Source organism: Astatotilapia calliptera, chromosome 19, assembly GCF_964374335.1.
Source record: "Astatotilapia calliptera chromosome 19, fAstCal68.1, whole genome shotgun sequence".
Taxonomy (NCBI): domain Eukaryota; kingdom Metazoa; phylum Chordata; class Actinopteri; order Cichliformes; family Cichlidae; genus Astatotilapia; species Astatotilapia calliptera.
The window spans coordinates 18140016-18165537 of record NC_137440.1 but is presented as its reverse complement, the minus strand read 5'-3'; the positions used below and the strand labels follow the sequence as shown (position 1 = coordinate 18165537).

The 25522-nt window shown below is 40.3% G+C and overlaps 2 protein-coding genes across 9 annotated transcripts in view; one reads left to right on the top strand and one right to left on the bottom strand.

The window, feature by feature from the left end:
• daam2 (dishevelled associated activator of morphogenesis 2) overlaps positions 1–5655 on the top strand; it is a 110814-nt gene extending 105159 nt beyond the window's left edge. For all 5 annotated transcript variants that reach the window (XM_026152820.2, XM_026152817.2, XM_026152819.2 and 2 more), the window contains 2 exons: positions 5005–5175; positions 5265–5655. In XM_026152820.2, the coding sequence (XP_026008605.2) occupies positions 5005–5175; positions 5265–5477 (384 nt within the window). In that variant the 3' untranslated portion in view covers positions 5478–5655. The remainder of the gene's footprint in view (positions 1–5004; positions 5176–5264) is intronic.
• Positions 5656–13570: 7915 nt separating this feature from the next.
• Positions 13571–25301, bottom strand: mocs1 (molybdenum cofactor synthesis 1). 4 transcript variants are annotated; one of them, XM_026151766.2, is made up of 11 exons: positions 24245–25268; positions 23020–23131; positions 22539–22706; positions 21008–21172; positions 19616–19677; positions 18044–18155; positions 17831–17943; positions 17352–17462; positions 15973–16093; positions 15840–15887; positions 13571–15602 (listed from the first exon to the last, which is right to left on the bottom strand). In XM_026151766.2, exons 1-11 carry the CDS (start codon positions 24437–24439, stop codon positions 14533–14535), a joined length of 2277 nt encoding a protein of 758 aa, XP_026007551.2. In that variant the 5' UTR covers positions 24440–25268; the 3' UTR covers positions 13571–14532. The 4 variants fall into 4 exon arrangements, with proteins under 4 accessions (XP_026007551.2, XP_026007554.2, XP_026007556.1 ...); XM_026151769.2 differs by having other exon boundaries at positions 13571–15599; XM_026151771.2 differs by having other exon boundaries at positions 15459–15599; positions 15825–15887; positions 24245–25301.
• Between the last annotated feature and the right edge of the window lie 221 nt (positions 25302–25522).

Here is a 25522-nt window from a genome sequence, read left to right as displayed (position 1 = left end):
GCCAGGATTGGTTTATATTAACAGTCAAAGATTTTATATAAAGATAAGCATATTTACCCCGTTTCACCCTTCTTTCTAACTCTAATATGGTCATTAATTTACAAAAGAAACATCATGTTGTGTTTAGTAAGACTTGAAACTAGCAGTGGAGACCTTTTTAACTGTTAAATGATCTTACAGAACAAGGTACATTTTCCTAAAGGCTTCTACACGATCACATTTTTACAACCAGACGAGACACCCCCTGCTGGCTGTTAGAAAGAATGCTTGTTTAAAAAACTCAGCACTGGCTTACATTTTCAGACCCATAAGTTAAGAATCAAAGCTTCATGTTTTGTCAAAAAAAAGTCAGAGAGAAAGTCAAGTGAATGAAAAATCAAAAGATTAAAAGAATTATGAGCAATAGTGGTAAAGGTGGCCTGTTGAAAAAGTTCAAGAACTAATGTGAATTTGGCCACCAAAAAGAACATTGCAGACTGTTCCTGGTCATCAATCTGCCTTCATAACAGAGCTTTTCAAGTCACTTTCATTGTTCATACAACCAAACCAGAGTCCCTGGATGTCTGGGTCCATTTGTTTTAAATGACGTTTTTTCTTTATACTGCTGCTAAACCTTCTCCAACGCTTTCTGAACTGTAGTTTTAATACAGTGCCTGTTTTGCCATCTTACAGGTACTTATTAACTCTGTCTATTAAGTCTTTAAAGATCCACATAATGACCACCCTGTAGAGACATGATCAAATTAATCCATCACAGCATTTTTCACATTTGCCTGTTGTTGTTGTTGTTGTCATTATTATTATTATTATTATCCATCCATCAATCCTCTATCGCGTATCCTTTTCAGGGTCGCGGGGGGGCTGTAACCTATCCCACCTGTCTTAGGGCGAGAGGCAGGGGTACACCCTGGACAGGTCGCCAGTCTGTCGCATGGCTAACACATAGACACAGACAAATTATTCGCGCTCACATTCACACCCACAGGCAATTCAGAGTTTCAAATTAACATATCCCAACTAACTGCATGTCTTTAGACTGTGGGAGGAAGCCGGAGTACCCAGAGAGAACCCAGGCACGGGGAGAACATACAAACTCCACACAGAAAGACCCCGACCTGATGATGGAATTGAACTCAGGACCTTCATGCTGTGAGGCAACAGCGTTAACCACCGTTATTGTTGTTGTCGTTGTTATTGTTAAAGTTAAAGTTAAAGGGTCTGCTTAAGTTTAACTTACCAGCTAGTAGACATATTTTGCTCTTTGCAGTTCTGTTAGAGCCTCTGACTATTTTAAGAAGTAAACAATTGCTAAATTATTTTGAGTCTGACTGGTTGCAGATATGGTAGACTCAAAATCAGAAGCATTGCTCAGATTGTAAGCATATATACCAAAATGAATGAAAGTTGTCTAGAACCTTTACTCATCTGGAAATACACCAGAAGATGTAACACTGATCGTCTTGCTACAAGTTTAAACTGGGAACCTTTAGGTTTCATTGAGCTGTTTTGGTGCCTACATGATCTTAGGCCAGCAGGTTGTTGTGGCTGATCAGTACTTGGATTTTGGAGTATCTGATGTTTAAGCATTGGAGGATGCTTGAGTCAGAGCCAGCACTCTTTTGAGTAGCCAGAGTTTTTCTCAGAAGTAATGTTTACTTTCTAAGTGCCTCTTTAGCTTGCTTGGCAGCATGTTCGTATTAGCCAATGCCTCCAGACAAATGACTTGGTGAGGCTGACTGTGCATGTGCATCCTCCTCTCTGTCAGTTGGGGCCTTTTAGTGTGTCATGCTGTAATAAATGCCTCCATTCAGCAACTGTACTTACCCTAGGATTTCCTTTGACTATTTTTGTAATTAATTAATTAATTTTAAGGTGCATAAATTGCCTCTAAAAGCTGAGTACTGACAGCATTTATCACTTTTTGTGAAGCTGTATCATCTGCTTCTTTCAGCTGCTACCTTTAGGGTAGGGTATCTCTCTGATGTGCTCATTTCTAATGTTGTCCAATCTGGTCTCCAGACTCTCCTCCCTACTCTCACTAGAGATCATAATGTCATCTGCAAACATCAGAGTCTACAGAGACTTCTGCCCGACATCATCTGTCAACCTGTCCATCACTGTTGCAAACAAGAAGGAGCTTAGATCCCCAATGTAATCACATTCCCACTTTGAACCCATCTGTCACTCCTAGCATACACTTGTCCTTATACATGTCATACCCCAGTCTCACCTAACTTTCTCATAGAGCACAATGATTTCTCCCCTGGTACCCTAGCTCTAGATCCACAAAGACACAAAGCAACTGTTTCTGTTCTTCTCCATCAACATCTCATCTTCCAAAGCAAAAATTACATCTACGGTGCTTTTTCTAAGCATGAAAGCACACCGCTGCTCACTGATCATCAAAGGAGGACCGATCATCTCGTACAGGGTTTTCATGTTGGATAAAATATGATTTATCTAATGTGTAAACAGATCAGTCATATAGGTTTTCATAGAGTATTTTTGAACAACAAACAGTTTTATTATTTATTTTTTTAAAGTCGTAATTTAAAATCTATTATTAATAAAAATAAGGCACAATAAATAATCAGAGAATGCAAAGAGATAATTGGCTCTCTCACAGAGCTTGCCTGTGTTTATTTTAGTGGTTGTGTGAAATGAGCTGCACAGTGTTGTAACTTCACATTCTTCATTTTATTGTGTGTGCAGGAGTACGTGTGTGTGTGTGCATGCGCGCGCGCGTGTGTGTTTACTCATTTAGCTCAGACCCAAGGGGACGAGAGGAAACAGATTTGACCAGACACATAATTACTAGGAGAGAGAGAGTGATGACGGTGGGGTTGCCATGGAGACTAGTACCATAATGACAGGATGGTTTTATCACAACACGAGGACCATTTACAGTATGATGCTAACCTCATATAAACTAGAGTCATGTTTACTGTCACTGAACTCTCCCTGAAGATGAGACAGAGGATAATAGCACAGTGCAGAAGAGAACAACAGAGGCTGTTTTTACCTAAAGGGTTTAACATGTACCATTTATTGTTTATTGTATTGAAATAAATCAACCAAAAGAGTAAATATATGAAGATTCTTTGTTAGTGATCTGAGATGAGATATATTTTATTTACCGTAAAAGCTGGGGAATTTTGACTTTAACCCTTGTATGGTGTTCGGGTCTGTGAGACCCGTGTTCAGTTTTTTTCAAAAGAAAAATTAAACAATTAATTATTTTTTCACGTGTAAATGTGTTGTGTCTTTCCACTCACTCCACTTGATTATAACTGATTTATTTCTAACATTTTATATAAAAGAAAAACGAGAAGCACATTAATTCATAAATGTGATCTAACAAAGGTAAAGGGAAAAAATTAACCATGTTTGCTGTTCATATGTCTTGTAATTGGGATGAAGTAAACATCTGTTAAATAATTTAACATAAAATTGTTTGATAGTGTTAATTTGGAAAGCCAAAACTCTAGCGGGTCCACCAGACCCATGAACACTGGCTGAGTAACAAAAATACGAACACCACACAAGGGTTAAATGTGACTCTGTGAGAATAGGAAGGAGTGAAACAAAAATGAATATGAAAGCAGTGATGAGGATGAAACTTTAATTTAGTGATGAAACTTTTATTAGAAGCTGGATCAGATGACCCTGAACCATCCTTAAGTTATGCTGCTATAGGCTCAGACTATTGGATGCTCCTCTTGATGCACACTCTCCTCTTTTCATTCTCTTTGTCTTCAGCATGGCATATATTTTCAACATTTGCCTGCTCCCATAGTTTGATTTCATTCTTTGTTGTTTTTGTTTTCTCTTCTCTTTTTCCCCGCATTTCCCACCATTCAAGTACTTACAATAAAAAGCACCATGAGATGGTTTGGTGCTGTATAAATAAAATAAAGTTCAACTGAAATTTAATTAACGAATGAGAGAGTACACTAATAACTAAGCTGAACTGGATTTTGAGAAATCACATGCATTTTCTTCAGCTGAGATTTCCATGGTGCCTTTAGCGATATCTAGGAAGTCAAAGTATGGATAAATACTCATGGTTTGGGTTTGGAGTTTTTCCAGGAGATCATGTTTTTCTCCGATGTTAAAAATGCATTGGGTTCATTCCCCCGTGCCCTTGACCTGGGCACAGGAGAATGAACCCTCAAAAGCCCCCAGGTGGCTTTTGAGGACTTGCTTCTCCTAACACTTGGGATGTTTTACATTTTCCCAATGGAGATAAATAAAGAATAACTACCCAGCTTGTTCTGTTCCAACCAAATGGCCAAAAAAAACCAGCTTCAAATGCGCTTTGCAGATTGTGCTTGAATGTAGCCTCACCCTGAGTGTATTTTGAAACTTTATTTTTGCAAAATTTATAAAAGTGCCCAAATGTTTGGGTTTTTTTTTTTCTTTCAGATGATAGAATGAACAGCTGCTACCCTTTTAAAGAATACTGACTCTCACTTTCACTCTTTCAGTGTGGCCTGTTTATCGTCTTAAACCAAATACATGTGTGACAGTTACGCTTTATGAAATCCAAATTTTTCCACAAATAACCTATCACACATTATTTTGCAAAACTGGTCAGATGTGTTGCTAGTATCTGCCTCAAACCATGGCCTCTGCGCAGTACAGATTGTATCTTGTTGTGTTTTAGGACTGTGACTGGGCCTGTGTGTATGTGTGTGCGTGTAGTGGTCTGTAGTACTGCAGCACAAAGCTCAGTGTGGGAATGTAGAGCGTGTTTGGCTGCAGGCTTTGTCCTGGCGCAGAGCACCGAACAGCTTGAACAGAACTGGGTGGACATACGGTGGTCAAATCATGCAGTCATTTCTTACTCGTGTATGTGTGTGTGTGTGTTAATTTCCAGCATGAATGGCAGTAGATGAATTTGAAGAGCAGGCTCATATGCTCATGTCCAGCCTGTATAATGACGCATTTGGTTTCAATGTGTTTAAAATTGTTTATTAATGACGGTATATGTGCTTTGTGCAGTTTGCCAAATCTCTGAAGCACTTTGGGGAGGAAGAAGGGAGAATGCAGCCGGATGAGTTTTTCGGGATCTTCGACACCTTCTTGCAGTCGTTCACCGAAGCACGACAGGACCTCGAGAACATGCAGCGACGCAAGGATGAGGAGGAGCGGAGGGCCCGGATGGAGGCGATGGTGAGACACAGAAGCAGAGAATACACCTGAGGCAGTGATGACAGTTAATATTTTTTTTTCCAATAACTCTGTATTCTATTCCTAACCAGCTTAAGGATCAACGGGAGCGGGAACGACGGGCCAAAAAGAGCGGCACCACGGAAGAAGTCGGCGGGGAGTTTGACGACCTGGTTTCAGCTTTGCGCTCCGGCGAGGTCTTCGACAAAGACCTGAACAAGTTCAAGCGAAATCGCAAACGCTCTGTCAATCAGCTGGCGGAGGGTGGCGGCCGGGAAAGAACCGTCACCAAGGTTAACTACTAGGTCGGGGAACAGGAATAAAAAAAACCCACCTTAAATCTGCCATTGCGTTGAGCTTTTAACACCTTTAGTCCAGGTTGTGGGACAGTGACCGCTGACATTGTAGAGGATGTAAATAACAGCTGGATTGGACTTGCAAGAACGGCCGAGCCGTGTTGAAGGATGCAGCGCTCTCCTCTGATTGGTCTTGTAAAGCTATTTCCACTCCGTCTGTTCTGGATGTTACCAGGATGGACAAGTGGACACACCACTGTGACACATTAGCCCATGTCATTTGACCATATCCTTTAACACTGTGCTCAAGGCTCTCACTGTCTATCACCCCAGTCTTTTTCACTTTTCTCCCCCATTCACACATCCTCTGCAAGCTCTCCGGTGCTGAAAAAGCTCTGTCATTTAACTACTGGGCTTTAAAGCACACAGGACATTGGGATCGGACAGTCACACTGTATATAGTCACGAGGCAAAGACAAAGGATTGGTAAAAGGACTATGAAGCGTCTCCAGGCAGATTTGGGGAAAAAAGAAGCTGAAGGGAACTAAACAATAACCTCGACCATCAGGTGTTCCCCAGAAAAGAGACTTCTCAACCACAGAAAGTCAAGGAGTCGACACGTCCCAGAATGATTTGTAGGCTTCTGAAAGAGTGAAGAAGGATCCAGATTCATACCAACATTCTCTGGGAAGGACGTGTCTATCCCGATGTGCTCAGCTCTTCTCAAGGAAACTTCTCAGCCTGATCCACCTGATTTAAAACATGACTGTGCCACATGGGTCAGGCCTCACCTTCACTCTGACCAACATCGTTCTGGCATTAACAGTGCCAAAGGAAAGAGAAAACTAATGTAAATGTATTAATACAAAACATACTGCAATTAGGCATTGATATATATTTATATTTAGATGCAGACAAGCTAATTGCAAAGAGGTCTTTTTTTATGTTTTGGGATTTTTGTACACGCAATGCATTATTTGTTGGTGTTGCAAGTTGGCGTTGAAGTGAATTTCTATACATTTTGCGCTTTATGTAAAAAAAGGAAAAAAAAAAGAGGTAATCGCTCACACTTTTCACATCTGTACGTCTTGTTTGCACTGCAGCTTTTTTGTAAACTTTACACTCAGAAGTCCACAAGCCAATGACAGCGTCCTGTATGTTGTCAGATTATCTGTAACTAACATAATGAAGGAATGCCATGAAATTCATTTAAAGGCACAAGCTGCAGTTCCTTTACTGCAGTAAGGTTAAATTCTCACTCTATTCAGTATCTCTCTGCTTTCTTTTTTTAATTTTCAGCTTTTTCCGTGGTAGAGTCACACCGCACCATGTGATGAATCTCTCATTGTCATGTCAGGGTATAACAAAACACTTAAAGAAGGTAGGTGGGACACACACAGGAAAAAAACATCAGAGCATGTCATAGAAAAGAATTTGTACTTTCATCTTTTTCTCCAGCTTGTCAATCAAGTCAGTCAAATCAGGCCCACAAAGGGAAGCCAACCTCCTTTTTATAAGGTATTTGAAGTATTTAGAGCAGTAGGAGTGAGGCTGTAGTGTAATCAGTATTAACATCTGATTCTTTTTGAAAACAAAAATATATATATAGCAGTGCACATAGACTGTATTAAAAGATGGATGTAGCATCTATGATGTCACTCATTGGTTTTTGAAGTCCCATTATAAAGCCATCTTGTTCTTTTGCTTGTTTTTTGTTTTTCATTTTGTTTTGTTCTTTTAAGGGTTTTTTTGTTTTGTTTTTTATTTTTTGGACCAGAAGTGACCATATTTGGATGAGAGGGTGGAGTGCTAATTTTTTAGCTAACATTTGCTTTAATTAGCAGTTATCTGTGTCTGCTAAGTAACATACAGATGAAGTACTAGAATTTAACTAGTTGTGAAAACTGGAGCACAGATAGTCTGTATGCAATTAACCAGACACCAATCAATGTCTCCAGTTTCCGGAGATGAAGCCTGCCAGATATCTGTCAGTAAAAGAGGCCACGGACCTGATAATAATTGTTTAACTTTAATAATGTTTAAATGGGGGAGTTACACAAACAAAATTGTTATAAAGTAGGAAAGTGGCTAAAAAGACCAAAACTATGTTTATTTTTGCTTTAAGCTGGTCATTTTAACATGGGAGTTTTATGGAGATTGACTCACTTTTGGAGCAAGCCTCCAGTGGTCATTAAAGGAATTGCAGTTTTGGGCACTGCGTTGGTTTGGTTTTGGCTTCAGCTTCGCTGCAGAATGTGTTCACACAAAGACGGCTCTAATCGTGGGGTGTAAAGTCAACATCAAGCATACATTTACATGTTAACCATCACATTCATTCAGAGTCAGAAGAGAGGTCTCGACCCACCATGTTTGTATTTCTAACAGCGACTTCCCCAGTTTGTCCTTTCTGGAGTTTTTCTGTTCTTCGTTGTGTAAACGTTCAGTTTTAAGTGCCTCTCATCCTGTTTTCACGTTTGTATTTGTGGCTTCCAAAGCAAACTTACAGAATTTGGTGGGGATATGGTGCCATCTTGTGGCCGATTATAGTGCACTTCACTGACCTCACAACCTGTCAAAAACAGCTCTACCCAGTATCTCCCAAATAACTTCAGCAGGTGCACTTAAATGTTTCCTCAGAAAGGTTTGGGGTTATGTGTTACCTGTGCACAGCTAAACTCACTCACTTCCTTTTATATGAGTTCTTCCACACTTTTAGTTCATTTTCTTCATTTCCCCTCTGAAGCAGAGAGAAGCTACTGTGAGGTTAAAAAAAACATAACGTGAGACAGAAATTGTATCCCAGAGATTAACCAGTGAACCAAAATCACTTAAAACTTTCAGACACTTTTAAAATTTTAAAAGAGGATATTACTTGATTTTGTCTCAATAAACCAGCATCTTGTGTATATTTTAGTCCTTTTGTTTTCTAGCCTCTGATCCTTTTTGAGTTATACTTCATCAGATTCTTTAAACCCTTCATTCAGAGCTTTAACCCGTGTTGTAGTGCGGACTATTTCCTGAGGGGTATTGTCAGTATTAAAACCTTTGTGTTGCTACATGGTTGGATGTCTATTTGGCCATTGACTGGCTGATGATTTTTGATTTCTTTTTTTTTTTTTTTGAGTGTAAAGATGGAAATAAGTAGCTTGTTTCAATGCACTTTGTTGATGGGACATTTCCATTTGCAGCGAGGGCTGAGGTCCCTCAAGAAACTAGAAGGGTGCAACGAAAAAAATAAAAAATTTAAAAGAAGAAGAAATTAAAGATGGTGTTTATAGGAAAGGGAGGAAAGTGAGGCTGAGTATCTGGCTGGGCCGCTTGGAACACTTTAAGAGTCTGTTGAATGGCAGAGATGGGATTTGTGGGGAAACTAAGAGGCGACTGTGGTACAGAGCAGGTCCTGTCTCCTGGTTTGGTGAGTCTGGAGAAAAAAAATTAAAAAGAGGGATTGGGGGGCGGTTGTGGGTGGGGTATTTTATGTCAATACCACATTTCTGTCATTACATGGTGTTGAGCTGCATGCCTAAAGATGGGTGCACAGAGTGTGAATTGTTTCTCCTTTCGTAGAAAACTGCTTGCAAACTGAAACACACCTGTTAAACCACAGCCTGTACTGCCTGAGAAAAGTTGCACCCGTTCTTCGAGCTTGTATAATTGTGAGGAGTCAGTATTTTCATGTTTGGAAGAAAAAGAAAAACGTACCCTCCACCTGAAAGATATACAGTTGGAGAAATAAAAAAAAAGCATTTTGTACACGTTTGTTGATGTTTGAGTTAAGATTAAAAAAAAGATGAAAACATGAGGAATGTTCCATTTTCCTGTAAATTGTACCTCTATTTATTTGCCTTATTTAGTTTGCTATATTTTGTATGTACACAACGCATTACGACAAATGTTATATTAAAAATCAGAATCATTAAACTGTGGTCCGTGTATGATGGATAGTTCTGACACTTGTATGAGAACGAGAAGCTTTTCTTTTGGTTTGATTTCATTTATTTTGTTTCGGTTTTGTTTTTTTCTCTCACCCTGTGTCTTTTGTAGGGTTACAATAAACTTTTGTCCCTTACAACAAATTGTTTTTCTCTTTCCTTCACTCTCATTGGTTATGTCAAGCGTTTGGATCATGAGGAGGATGGGGAGATGCTTGTATTCATTTTGAGTTTAGTGGCAGCCATTCAAATCAAATTCCTGAAAAATGTCAGTGGTTTTCAAATTAACTTGTTCCAATGAGCTTAATTTTCTGATGGGATGTAGGAATAAAGTGGTCAAGTGTCTTAAGAAGATGGATGGATGATTTAACCCTCACGTCATACTTTAAAAAACTTACGTTCATCACCCTGGGGACCGTTTTCTGCCACGCCCGAAAAATGCTATAAAAAGATTATATATTCATATTTTTTTCCACTTTAAATTAGCCAGTCTTTTAAAACTACTTCTCCCTGAAATATTCATGTAAAGTTTTAATTATATTTCGGGGGTTTTAACCCTTTTAATCGCAGTTTAATTACATGAGCGCACCGTTTTTTTTAGCCCCCCAAAACAAAACGAAATATTAAAAAAAACAAACATTTGAAGTAATATTTGATTGTTATTATAGGCCTTTAGATGGACTAAAGATTGGCACCAACCTTCATTTCGATCGCCTTTTTTTTTTTTTCCAGGACCAGAAAATGGTCTCCAGGCGGCAAATGCTCCTCCTCTAGGCCGAAATCAGTGCATCCTCCCGGGTTAACTCGCGACGATGAACGGGGCATGTTGCGTCGGACTCCTTTTTCCAGCGCACACGTCCGATACCACGTCACAACAAATACGTCATTTCCTGTTGATTAAAAAAAAATGCACCCTCAAACGGTCCTAGGGGCCGGAAATGGTCCCGCCCGATCAGCGGGCGAAGCCGCTGCTGCACGCCGGAAATGAGGCTTCGTTTCCCGCAGGTCTGTTTAAGCAGCCCGCTGTTTTCCAGCCCGGGGTCAAATGTGGAGCAAGGGCGCCACCCGGTGGACAAATAAAAAAATTACAACTCTAAGGCCACTACTGCAAACGGAAACAGAAGCATTACCTATCACGATCGATTTGACCGTAATTTTTTTGCCGTGAAAAATAGCGTTTATAATGGGTTTCAATGGGGCACAAAACGGTCCCTAGGGTGTCAAGTGTGAGTATTTTTGCTGCTAAGCCGTGTTAGGCTGATGTAAGAAAATCAGACTGAAATTTTGAATTTTTTACAAAAACGAAACCGGGTGGCAAGTTTGGCTATGTTACACCCAACACAGCGGAAATGGCGTTCATACGAATGAAAAAAGTGGCACAAAAAGAGCCCAGTATGACGTGAGGGTTGTGAGCTTTATGAATACTCTCTGTGCATCTACATCATCCTGAGGAAAGTATTTGGCTCCAGTGATGAAGAAATAAAGTGGCTCCATCCAAGAAATGGTTATTTGTATGTTACTTTATTTATGCACAGGTCACAGCCTGCCTAAATCTTCCTTAACTGGAGCCAGGTTACGAGAGCCTATTGGACTGCAACTAAACTACAACCAAAACATTTTCCAAAGCACTCTACAAACCCCAGTTTGTGCCTCTCATTATGAAAAAGTGAAATTATTCAAGGTAACAAATGGTCCATGTTTAACCGCTGATGCTGATGAATGTTTGGTTTTTACCCTGATTGATCTCCGTTCTTAGTTTCAGCTTTGGTTACTGGTGCTGGATTTAAATTGTAAAAACATTCTGCATAAACTGCGTGTTTGAACCAATATTCAACCCATTTCTCGAGTTATTTCAGAGCAGAGCAGAACGTGTTGTATAAAATGACGGCATGGTGAATTACATTTCAGAAAGACTGATGATCACCTCTCACTGAAACAGATGACAGGTACAAATTTTGGGGGGCAAAGTGTGAGGTTTGCTCTTATATTAATCATTCTGATATGGTTGTTTTTGATGAGTTATTTAATGCTAAAGAAAGGGCGTGTGTTACCAAGACTTACAGAAACAAAGTCATCTGGAGTCCTCATTGCATACACACACACATATGGATGAAAATTCCATCATCCTATTCACGTAGCAGCTCGGTATTTTCGTCTCTGGTTCCGCAACACCTGACGTGGACCTTATTAGAGTTCTCTCTCTGCGTTAAGCTTGGTTAGCGAGGACCTTTACTGGATACAAACACTGCAGGTGAGACTCAAACCTACAACTCCTTTTCCAAAGGGATGGAGTCTTACCACTACACTGTCCAGCTGCTTTTATTCCTCCTTTTATTTCTGGTTATTCATATATACATATATATATATATTGTAACAGGGAGAGTGTATGAAATAAGATCTGCCTAAATAAAATGGCATATGTTACATTAAAAATAGAAAAGATGTGTGATAAAGGTACGCCTAGCCTGCCTCCAAACAGCTGAGAAAGAGGGAAGGCAAAATTGACACAACACACAGACAAGAGAGTATAGTAGTGTAGAGACTAGAGTAGTGGTTAGACCACACGTCTTTGGAGCAGAGGATCGCAAGTTTGATTCCCACCTGGAGTGTCTGTATCCAGTAAGGGTCCTTAGACTAGAACTCCCCCCTACTAAGCGATCAACAGGGTCCGTGTCAGGTGTTGAGGAACCAGGGCACCCTGACAAGAAGGGAGGTACAAAATAAATGCTATGGCAAGGGGGAGCCAGGACGCCAGGTCAGGGGGAGTTATCATCACCCCCCACCCCCATATTAGGTCTGCTAGATGTTAATGCAGCACTGTGTACAATATCTATTGAGACTAACTAGATCACTACAATAGGGCAGCAGTAATCAGTAAGATGCTTGGCTGAAAGGGCAGGAGGCTAAGATCAGGGTAGCACAGAGGGAGTTTGCAGAAGTACAGGAACCATACCTGAGATATCAAAAGCAGGACCACAGAACCAAGGTGTCAACAGCTAGAGATGGATGCAGTGGCCATGATGATCCACTGGACAGCCAACATGAAGACTTTTGCTGTGCCCTGGAAGGAGAATACAGAACCAAGAACCCATATGAAGAGGGTCAGTGGACAGTCGGCCACTGTGATGGTCTCAGAGTCGAGTGGATCATCATGACCACTGCGTCCCTCTCCAGCTGCTGACACCTATGTTGACTACCTTGATCTTAGCCTCTAGCCCTTTTAGCCAAGCATCTCACTGATTACTGCTGCCCTATTGTAGTGATCTAATATGGGGGTGATGATAACGCCCCCTGACCTGGCGTCCTGGCTCCCCCTTGCCATAGCATTTATTTTGTACCTCCCTTCTTGTCAGGGTGCCCTGGTTCCTCAACACCTGACACGGACCCTGTTGATCGCTTAGTAGGGGGGAGTTCTAGTCTAAGGACCCTTACTGGATACAGACACTCCAGGTGGGAATCAAACTTGCGATCCTCTGCTCCAAAGACGTGTAGTCTAACCACTACTCTAGTCTCTACACTACTATACTCTCTTGTCTGTGTGTTGTGTCAATTTTGCCTTCCCTCTTTCTCAGCTGTTTGGAGGCAGGCTAGGCGTACCTTTATCACACATCTTTTCTATTTTTAATGTAACATATGCCATTTTATTTAGGCAGATCTTATTTCATACACTCTCCCTGTTACAATATATATGTATATATGAATAACCAGAAATAAAAGGAGGAATAAAAGCAGTTGGACAGTGTAGTGGTAAGACTCCATGCCTTTGGAATAGGAGTTGCAGGTTTGATTCTCACCTGCAGTGTTTGTATCCAGTAAAGGTCCTTGCTAACCAAGCTTAACGCAGAGAGAGAACTCTAATAAGGTCCACGTCAGGTGTTGCGGAACCAGAGACGAAAATACCGAGCTGCTACATGAATAGGATGATGGAATTTTCATCCACATTGACAGCAAAACAGTGATTGCAGCGTTCCATCATTCGGAAGAAGGGAATGAGCTAGAGACTAGCTACAGATTGGGTACCAAGCCATGTACAAGATGAGCTTTGATAACTATGCAGTCAGAAAACCAAGACTCCTTCATTTCAGTTTGTCCTTATAAACCTGCTATAATAAGTCGTAAGGCATTCATTTTACAAGCTATAAGACTTCGAGGCCAAAAATACCAGGATCGTCCCTTTTAGTGTTTCTTTATTAAGCTGAAAAACATAATGGAACAGGCTGTGTGTTGTAACCAGAGTGGAACCACCCTGTCAAGCCACACATTAGTCATTGTTATATCCAGTGGATGAACGTTATTATATAACCGGAGAATACTGCCATTCTCTGAGAGGGAAATGAACACAAAACATGCCATACTTCATTTTTTAAAAAAGAGATGTGTGATGATGTGAAGTGAATGCACAGTTAATGCAACCAATGAAAATCATAATAATCTTCAAAAACAAAAGAAAACGGCTGGTACAGACAGCACACAAGTGGAGGGAAGTTACAGGAACACAGACTTTAACAACATATTGAGCAATAATGGGTTAACGTACTGTGTAACGGATTATTTGTGTTATCAGTCATTTGATAAGTTTATTTTACTACCATCCTCTACTTTAATGTAGTACAAATCTAGTTTGCAGTGTACTACAGAGGTAGGTAGAAAAACATCAAAACTAAAATTTCATATCCTAATTATCTAAAAAAAAAAAAAAAAAGCAAGGTTAAAACAATCATAGTGGTAGTGTTAGTCACTGCAATAAAAAGCAAGTTAAGAAAAAGAGCAAGCGAGTATGGGACTGACTGGAATATGCACTGAAACGTTTGCTGCTCTCTTCTTTTGTTTGTGTTCAGTTTTCAAGTTTCATAAATTAAATTCTTTCAAATTTAAAAGCACATTATCAGTGCCATCTGCAATCAGTTTCTTCTTCACTCCAAAAACCTCCAAGGAAGACTATCAATGTAATACTTGTGCACCCTCTGGAGGGAAAAGCAGGAATTATGACACTGAAAATATTGATAAAACTTCAGTAAACTACATATTAGACAAAACGATTCAGACTAGGAGAGATAACTGCCCAAGAGGATGTGTTTTTCATTGATGGCACAAAGTTTAATTTGTGGAAAACCATAGTGCAGTCTTTGATCTCATTCTTCCTGTTTTGAATGACGATGAAAGTCCTTTTTACCGCCTGTCTTACTGACGAGTTTTATATCCGTGATGATGATGTCATGGCTCACCGCCTTGCACATATCGTAGACGGTGAGCGCTGTTACAGAAGCAGCGGTCAGAGCCTCCATCTCCACTCCCGTCCTGCCCGCGGTGCGACATGTCGCTGTGATGACGACGGCATTAAGAAGCTCATCCAGGTGAAATGTGACAGAGGTGTGGTCTAAGGGTAAAGGGTGGCAGAGGGGGATGAGGGTGGAGGTCTGCTTCGAAGCCATGATGCCAGCCAACTGCGCCACAGTCAAGGCGTCGCCCTTGGCCAGCTGGTTATCTCGAAGCAGGCGGAAGGCGGTGGGGCCTAAGCTAACGGTGGCGCAGGCTACGGCTGTTCGACATGTGGGAAGTTTCCCCCCGACATCCACCATGGTGGCGCGGCCCTGGGCGTCTGTATGTGTCAGCTGAGCTTTGAGATCTGTTGTCTGGTTGCTCTCAGACTGTTTACAACTGGCAACCTTGTTGGAATTTTGACTGTGGCAGAATCTAACAGGGTGGTTTCTCTGATTTATTTTGGCATCTATCAGCAGTGTGCAAAAAACAGCTGCTCCTGGGGTCCTGGACACGTGGCTCGTCAGAACATTAGGACTCAGGGCTTGTGCGTTCCTGAGACAGACTTCATTAACATAGCTTGTGACATTTGTGCGTGTTCTGAAACATTCAGTCTTAGTGTGACAACTAATGTGATCATTATCAATCTCTGCAGAGGGAAGGGATGCTACTTCATTGTGGTTAGGTTTTTCTGTGTTGATATGCATCTTAACATGGGTACCCCCACTCATTAAGGTTCCAGAGCAGCAAACACTGGCTTCCTGTGTTAAGTTAGTGGAGTCTGAAAGGCACAAACAATCCTCTCTATTCAAGACTTTCCTGCTGCCTAAATGATGAGTTGTTGCTGGAGAGAGGAACGTGTCATTTTTAAGCTGGGAACTAATGGGGAAAGCCCTCTTGCTGTCTTGTAGCTTTGGCAGGAACGTCTGAGATGTGGTACCTGCTGGAAAACAAAAATAAATGAGTCAAGAATACTGACATAACTACTTTGGCTGCAACCACTTCTAAAACACTAGTTGGCAGCCCAGCAGTGTGAAGTTCAGCCATAGCTGAACTTTTTGATTCAACATTCCCTGATCTTTAAGAAGGAAAGTGCATGGATGTGGATCTGCTCCAATCCTAATACAAAACATTAAAGAAACACGAATGAGGTCTTTGTACGTACAGCTGTGTCACCCACCAATGAGGATCATAGGCCTGTTCTTCATCTGAGAGATACTGAACATGCCTGAAGAGAGAAAGAGGGATAAATTACAAATATTACAACAATCTGTGCGCATAATCCTAAAATTGTATGATGTATTGATTTCTACCTGCATGCTGTTTCTTCTTCCGGCCCACAGCAGCACCAATAATTTGCAGCAGCTCTTCATCAGACGCGCCAGAGCGTAAGACATCTCTGAGGGAGACCTCTGAGTTACCAAACAAACACACCTGAGAGAGGAGACGGACGGGAAAGAATGAAAAGCTGTTTTCACAAATGCAATGCAGTCCAAATCCAAGATTAGACACCAAACATTAACTAAATGGCTCCCTGGAGTCTGTGTAAAAGTTCACTTTAATATCAAAAATTGCTTAAGAACTTAATAATAGATCAGTAGAGATAGTGGGAGAATAACCCACTTTTTATATTAAGCTAACAGCAGCAATAGCGTGCTTTATTCTGTAAGGTAAAGACTCGACAGTATTCTTAGAGAAAATCCCAACGATCAAGTGATCTGTTATGAACAAGCACTTTTGAGATGACGGGAAGGTAAAACTTCCTTTTAAACAGGGTCAGGGAGAGGCAGCCATCTGCTGCTGTGACGGGTTCTGGGGTAAGGGGAAAGAGAGAAGAAGAAAGAGAAGACAAAACAGAAAGAGAGCAGAAATAAAGCAGGTCAAAACAGACTAAGGGAGAGATTAGACACAATTCAATGACATGCTGTAGTGGTATGTAACACGTGGGGATATAAAAGAGGTGAGAGGTGAAGAAATACTCAGTCTATGACATTGGTCTCGATACAAACCCAAACAAATATTGTATAATTTAATGAATTCAAATGCATCATAATAAACATTTCCTCTACTTTGCTCTGCAGCTCACTGTGGCCAATAAAAGACCTTCTGCCATATTCAGCTGAAGGCAGAGATGGCCTGTAGTGGACCTTACCAGTAGAAAGAGATGCCATCTTCCTATTGGGTAGACAGGCAGTCGTCATAGTTCACAGTGGTCAAAGTTACATTCTGCTGAACTTTGACCGTAGCGCCTACAAGAGCTCTGTAGTTGTGCTTGTATCCTGTTGCTTGGCGCAAACCACTGAAATCAGTGTTTCAGAGTGAAGTGTATGCAGCCTCCTCTACACCTTCAGTGTATATTGATTCTAATTAGTTAAAAGTTTTGTCTCAAAAACAAAGGGAATGACCAGAAGGAGAATCAAAGGACCTTAATGGTGAAGAAAAAGGGACACTGATACATGAAGGTGAAGAAAAATGTATAAAAGCAATAAGATTCTCATCAAAATTACGAAAAACTCAAGTAACAGCAAAAGATTCTGTCACTTATTAACAAATCACAAACCACCCTTTTTGCTCCACAACCTGCCGCCCACAAGCTCCGCCCATCTATAATTGCACACATGCATACATGAACATTTGTGCCACAGGACAATAACAGACCTCACGAACAGCTTTAAAGCTTTATCGGCTTTACCTTTAGGTTGCCGTCTGCAGTGATGCGTAAACGATTGCAGGAGCGACAGAAATGGTCGGACATGGAGGTGATGAAGCCCAGCTGACCTTTGAAGCCTGGCACTTTAAATGTCTGTTTCAAAACAGGGAAAAAAGTGAGAAATATACTTTCAAATGTTACAACCAGTGACAAAAAGTTCTTCATTGGACTCCGACACCTGAAACTTTGTTCACTTGGATGTTTTAGTTTAATGTGTTTAATTGGGTTGTCTTCTTTTTTGTTTTTAGGACTTGTGTTATAATCTGATGATGTTTTAAGCAGAAATATAGAAAAATCCTGCAGGTCTATTTGATCAGAGGGACTCGGATGTGTCGGAGAAAATGCACAGAGGAACACAAGAAACATGACTTTTTATTTTTCAGTATAAATATAATAATTAATCAACCATCTTTGTCAGGATTTCATCTCCAAAGTAATTTAGTACAGTTGGAGACACTGACCTTGGCTGTGTCTGTCTGTCCAGCTTGAAGCTTCTCCAGGTCGGGCCACTTCTGCCTGATGCGGTCCAGCATCTCCTGGTAGCTCACCATCTTCTTAAAGTTCCACTTGTTGCCTGCAGAGAGGAGACGAACCAGGAAGTGTGGGTTTAAACAATGGATGTTTAAAACATTTGCACGAGCATTTGAAACTCTTCATGGGGTGTGAGCACTTACCATCGAAGGGCATGTACTCTATAAAGCGCACCTCCAGAGGCTTCTTCTCTGTCAGTGCTGCAAAATCAAGCAGCTCATCCTCATTCAGGCCTCGCATGACCACGCAGTTGATCTACAAAGAGAAGTGAACAACAATAGGCCTCTGATTACTGAGCCATTATTTTCCTAACAAGCTGGTTATGTAACAACCGACAGAAAATGACTTACTGAAGATGTGTGGGCCAATATTTAATTATGTAACACAATAATAACAGCCTTATAAGACTTTGATGTACTATACATGAGAATTCATCCAGTGATGTTAATGACTGGAATAATTCACTATATTTTTAAAGTCTAAATTTTTCAAAAGGAGACCCGTCCACATAAGCTTTTTCTTGCCTTCTTAAAGAGTTGATAAATAACGTGAAAGTTTAAAACAGCATCATGTTTTATTTTAACTGTCTAGCAGATTTAATGTGACTCATTTGATGCTTAAAGATCTACAAATGAAGGTCCTTCACTGACCCAAGGCTGAACCACAACACTTCTTGATCAACATGCAGTCAGGGGCATCAAGCTAACCGCACAGCTTAGCAAAACAGAATGAAGAACAACAATTTTTTAGACTAGGTAATGGACATATAATGTTATTTTATGCTGGCATTCCTAAACTCCTGTAACAGAGAAGCCTTATAAAAATCACACTCTTCCTAAAGGGGAATCAGGTTACGAGAAGCTACTGGAGGAAACATATTAAACTACAACTAAAATCTGACAACTTCCAAAGCACTCTGCAAAACAGTTTGTGTCTCTCATTATGAACAAGTAAAAGGAATTGCTCATAATAGTGGTCATTGCTTGATTTTGGTTAACGGACTGATTCATATGCAGCATTTTTCTACTACTAACTAAGCACACGAAGTGTTTTATATGACTTACCTCATTCACTCATTCAAACCCATTCATACAAGCACTTATTTCTGTTCTTTTCCTACATAAGTGCTTTATATCAAATATTCACACACATTCATACTCTGATGGATACATTGGAGAGCAAATTGGAGTAAGTATCTTGCCCAAGGATATTTGGCATGCCAACTGGATCAAACCACCAACATTTTTGGTGGTTTGATCCAGAGCAGAGCAGCTTTTGCAACATTTCTACTTGCTTAGGTTTCAGTGCGTTTGACTTCTCAGCGCCACAGTAGGATTGATCTTAGATCAGTACAAATGCCGGTCCCCAAGGCTCCATCCTCAGCCCCTTGTTGTTCTCTTGTTCCAGGCTTTCACTCTGACACATTATCCAAAAACACCATATGAAAGTCATCACAGGGAATTCACCTTTCCTAACCATGATTTTATTGTTTTCTCTCACTGATATTAGCTGATTATCTCAGAGTTTTTGGGCACTCTGCACTTGCTACATTTCTGCAACTGTGAAACACTTGTCCTGCAATTAAATCTTACCCATTTTAATACTTATATATAAACTGCAAAAATGTTAAACAGTAACAAAAAGGAAGACACTGAATCGTAGTGGGGATATTTTCCATAACAGAGACTTAATAATGAATGAAAATGAACAAATACCTTCACAGGACTGTAGCCCAATTCAATGGCCTTTTCAACGCCCTCCATTACTTTGTGAAACCCTGGAAAAGGCAAGTAGAAAATGAAATGTGACTAAGATTAACATTTTACATTAGGTGCATTAGTAATGCTACTAATAAATAATAATAGTAAAGTTTGTATGTTATTAAAATACGACTAAAGTTGAGAATGGTGTGTGATTGGAGGCAGGTTTTGAGAAATAAAAATGCACTGAATCATACAACAAAAACAAAGATCAGAACTAAGCTTTGTGGTTTCTGAAATGAGTGGTGCTTCCACACGAAAAGCTCGGCCTTGTCTGTTCTCCTCCACCTTTTAATGTCCGTAATTCACCACAAACCACTTGTAAAGAAACATGTAATCCCTCCACAGCAGCTCAAGCTTTTGAAAAGCACACTGTCGAGGTCAGAGTCATTATTTGTTTTCACTTGCTCAAAACAATTAAATCAAAGCAGGATCTTTATGTAGGATGAGGCTTATGTTTTATTTACAGTTTGCATAACTGCAATTTGTCCTGAATAAAGAAAAGAAACAAGATTTCAACAGTAACTTCTATTACAAACACAAGAAGGCAGGTGCTGTAAATCCAGTTTTCTTTTCTCCGCTCTTCTTCATGTCCTAATCTCAGTTAGTCCATCTGTGTCTGCCTTTCACGAGCCAACCACCCATAGCTCTGCCCTGCTGTCACCTGCAGTGTTTACAGCTTACAGCCTTCTTCCCTAAGCTTGTGGGATGGACCCACAACAAAAACTACACTGATTTATGCCTATCATACACTAGAAGAAAAAGCTGAACTAGGGAAACACTAAAAAAAAGGAACAGTTTCATACATAAAGACAGTGAGAGTTTTTAGCCACACATGAAGAATATTAAATATGTTTAATTTCATCTGAAGTCAGTCAATCAGCCAATTATCTGGGCACACTTTGGGCCAGTTAGCACCAAATGAGCATTATTTAAACACTACAGCCTGTCCGAGTACAGTTGCTCAGTACCCATCACTTTATCACCACAGTAACAGTAACATCTCCCATCTTCTGACCGCTGCTTCCAGCAGGATAACACACCACGTCACAAAGCTAAAATCATGTAAAACTGGCATCTTAAACATCACAATGAGTTCATTATACTCAAATGGCCTCCACCATCACCAGATCACAATCTCCTTCATATTTTCTAAAGACGTAGGGATTTAGAAAATATCTCACTGACCATCTGACACTTTTGTGGTTATACACTCCTAAACTACAGCGTCAATCAGCTACAGCCTCGTGATGTCGCTTTTTTCCCTCCTCAATCTACGCACACTATTGGTGTTCTGATCATATGTCTCACACAGCTGACATTGATACACTGACGACGCTTCCATACCTTTCCGTCTGACAATAAACTCAAATTTGGCAGGAACTAATGAATCCAGGCTGATGTTGATCAGGTCCAATCCGGCGTCTTTAAGGTTTGGCAAAAGCCGAGCCAAGTTCATGCCATTGGTTGTCATGGCGATAGTCTTGAGGCCCTCCAACTTTCTGAGCTCAGCTGCAGAGTAGAAGTGGAAAGGCAAGACAGAATGAGAGAAAACTGATGAATGCAATGAGTGAACTTTTACCTTTAAGGTTGAAATATTATATAACAGATGAGTTTATCCATACATAAATCAATCATTACAGCATGATAACAGAACAAAATCTTTAGCCATGTAAAGTGGATATCTTTATCTGTTACTATGCAGCATATTGTGCCACCGGGAAATTATGTTTCCTTGCTTGAATGCCTATCAATGAAAAAACTTCTTTAAATAAATTTATGGGTTATTAAAGTCTTTATTATCCATAACTAGTACAGTTACTCTGGTCATTTTGACATTAAGCAAAGATAATGCAGAATGAACTCACAAACACACACAGCACCACAATGCAACTAAATCCATCCAGTAAACCTAGCCAACTACCATTACTTGTAACCAGTAGATCTTTGTGGATCCTGTTTATAACTGTACACGCCACATCAGCGGTTCTGTGAGCCAACAAAAACAACACAACCAGCTTCACTGCAGCTTTTTCACGCTCCTCCTGTGAGACATTCAGCCTCTGTTCCTTGAGCTTTAAATCTCAGTGCAGTCGTTTCAGACTCTCATTCATGTGTTCTGCCTCCTCCTCATCTCCACCTTTATTCTGGATGCTCAATGTGCCTCATCAGAGTCTCCAACTCTAATCTCCATCAGCAATACTGTTGTGTATTTCTTCCTACCAATGTCGGCAAATCATTTATTAGTCAAACTCCACACTTCAATAAATTATATTCCGTTATTTCAAGCGATCCTCTTGCTTCCTGAAATAACTAGTGCAACCAAATCCAAGTTATGCATGAAGTCTCATGAGCCTCACACACAGCTAGTGGCAATCAATGGTCCTCTTTCCAAAAAGACCTGACCCACTAGTCCTGTCACACACCCTCATTCATTCACGACAGGCTTTTTCTTGCTGCAGAGGCTTCACTTACAAAGTTTAATTTAAAATCAGGCTGTAAAATTCAAATGATGCAATAATACATCATTAGACCAAAAACACAACTGTGGTGTAACAAATCATTTCCCCTTCCACAGAAACCCTTAAACTGAAGGCATGCATGCAAAATTGCTTCTCTTCACTTCAGCTGCAGTCAAGTCAGCAGAGTTAGCACATGAATCATCGGTCGCCTGGTTGCCAAAGCTGACTTGCTCCTCTGAAAACAGTGTCACTACATCATTTTAGTCATACGGTAAACTGAAGAAAGCAAGTTTATGTTTGCTACAAGCTGATCCAAAGTGTTAAAAAAGTGTGAAATGACTCAAAACAGCTTCCAAGTTGTTTTATTATTGAAAAAAAAAAAAGCCTGCACAAACTATTTTCTCCTTGTTTCTTACTGATAATATGGAGCACATCAGGTCTGATGAGCGGCTCCCCTCCAGTGAGGCGGATCTTGTCCACCCCCTCTTGGACGAAGAGGCGAGCCAGGGTCAGCACCTCAGAGGTGGATAGCAGCTGGCCCCGCGGTGTGAGCTTCACCCCCTCCTCTGGCATGCAGTACTGACCTAGAAATGAGAAAGATGAAAGATGTATTTTAGCCTACATTAGCGAGAATTCCTTCTTTTACTACGATAAATACTGAAGTAACACAACTAAATAAAAGGGAACGAGGGGACAAACCAAAAACTCTACTGTGTGGGAAAGAAAAACCTTTTCTTTCTCCAGTAGGTCAGCAGAATTTGGGCATTTTAGTGCACTTCTGTGAAAGGTTTACTAATTACGATGGTTAACTTGGTCTAATAATGTTGCTCCACTAGTGGGCTGGGAATGTAACAATGGTTTCTTGATAGGATCCACAGAAAATAAACATTTACTCACAGCGGAAGTTGCATTTTTCTGTGAGGGAGATTCGTAGGTAGTTGTGCCTGCGGCCAAAGTTGTCAGTCAAGAATGCTGAAAAGGGGAGTATGCTGTCATCCCTGAGCCTCTTCTGGGGAGGAAAAGAACCAGGAAAAGACACCGATCAAACTATATACCCTGGCATCACTGCAGTCTTATTTTGAATCAAACACAACAGCCCCTCTGAGTCCCATCATGCCAGAGACACAATAATGTCAGCTGAAGCCAAATCTGTGTCCCAGCTCCTGACCTTTGCCCATCACTCATGAGCACCTGCGGTTATGTCAAAAGTTACCAGTGTAAAAGCAAACCAGTGACTCAGCAGTTGCTCGGAGACACTCTGTTAATCAACAGGCTGATCATTTAACTGCACTGATCTTTTTAGACCTTCCCAAGTCCCTTCATTGTTTCTTAAGGTAAAAAGCTTCATATAAAAGCCACTTATGCACACTTTAGTCAATTTTTCCCTATTATTGCCATATCATAATTATTATAGTCACTGATGTAATATACACCTGCAACCCAGAGAGACACAGCAAGAAGATGAACAATGAATGCTACTCTGTTATTTGACTACTGGACATTCAGGAGCATGCTTGCTCTGTCAATCATCTCTGATTATCAAGCACATGGATAGAGTATGTATGTATGAGGTAGAAACAATATTTTAAAGAAGTAGACTATCTCAATAACACCCTCTTAAACTGTTTATACTTTGGGCCTCCAAACGGTCCAAAAGATTCAAAATCTGTATCATCTAAAGCACAACTTCAATCCAAATAGAAAAAATTACTTTTAATCTCAACCAACTTTATTAGTTTATAACAATTCTTTTCCTACTTGCAACATGCTGGCTATCACATCTATCTTATCACATGATATCAAGTATGTAAAACTACAAAGCGGTGACAAACGTAAAGCAGGTGAGGTGTTGTTTCCCCCCTCTGATTGGTTCTCACAATCACGCCAAAAATACACCCCATGACCCCCTTTTATATCACAGCCACGCTGTCATAATGGATAACCATTTGGTTTAATATTTATTCCTTAGTTTAGTGTTTCCTGGGCCCAGTTTATAACCTGTTCAGGTTATAAGCTTCTCACCTTTACTCCTTAAAGGTTTCACTCAGCCTGCGACTCAACACAGACAGGACAATCTTAGCTGCAGGCCCGGCTTGTGTTACTGTTTTGGAGGTTGACTTACCTGTGTTGCCCTGGTTTTGAAGTTGGAACCAGCTATAGTCGAGTCTGTGAGTTCAAGTTCATTTTCCTCGTGCGTAACACCGGAACAGCTCCGCGCGATGCTTCTGTTCACGCGCCGTGCAAACAGTTTCCTAACACGTGTCAAAGCGCCGTTTCTGTCAAACAGACGGCAGCACATGCTAACAGGCGCAGCCATAGTTCAACCATTTGACAACTCCGAGGTCCTCTGTTTGCTCTTTCTCTCCGACCTGCAGTTCAACAACGTCTCTAACCAACCTGGACCAATCACAGTAACGGACGCATACCATGGTGCACTATGGGTAGTGTAGTCAAGGGTAACCAAAGATTTATTTATTTTTTTACATAGAAACCGCCAATGGAGGGTGGCACTGAGACAGGTTATTTCAGGGAACTAAAAGCAAATTAAAACTAGGAGTGAAAAATAAATAAATAATAAAAAGTCGATTTTAGACAAATATGAAACCTAGCTTAAACGCGCTGTGAGTTAACACAGCAAAGTTGTATTACCTCTTATGAAGTTCTTAAATCAGCCATCCTGCTATTATATTAAAAAAAAAAAACAACAACAACAACAACATTTTTTTAGTAAAACCTAAACTAAAAAAAGAAAAACTAAAAACTAAAAATATTGTGTACTTGGACACAACTCGGACCTTGGAGAGGTAATACTGACAGATTATGTTCCCAAACAAAATAAGCAAAAGCAGCCTGTTGTAAGACACTTCTCTTCCTCATGGGTGCTGGTGTTCAGTGATCCAAACTGAATAACTCTTAAGGTGACAGTTCCCATGCTTGATCCTCTGAACCACACAAAATTTAATTTAACATGAGTGCCATCTAACTTATAAATAAGCTTTCTCCTTTAGGAAGGAAAAGAGTCTTGAAGGAAGTCAGGCTCGGGGCATGGTCCCATCCAAATCAGGTCTGGAAGAACCTCAGAGCTCTACAGTAATGATGTAAACTCAAAATAATCCCTATTACTTAAAGTACTTAGTCTGACCATGGTTTGTGACTTAGTATTTCTTAGTATTTCTAGTGCTGGATGGATTCTCAGATATACTTTACATCTCAGTCTACTTGAATGTTATTATTCCTATTTTTTCCCCATCTTACATGCATATCTTTTATCTGTTTGTTTTAAATAAAGCTTAAGTTGCACATAGATGAAAACAAAATAAGTAACGTCTTTATGTGTGTTGACTTGGCAATTACATTATTTAGCAAGAAATATTGAGAGTAATTAGTTGAAAGCAAATTA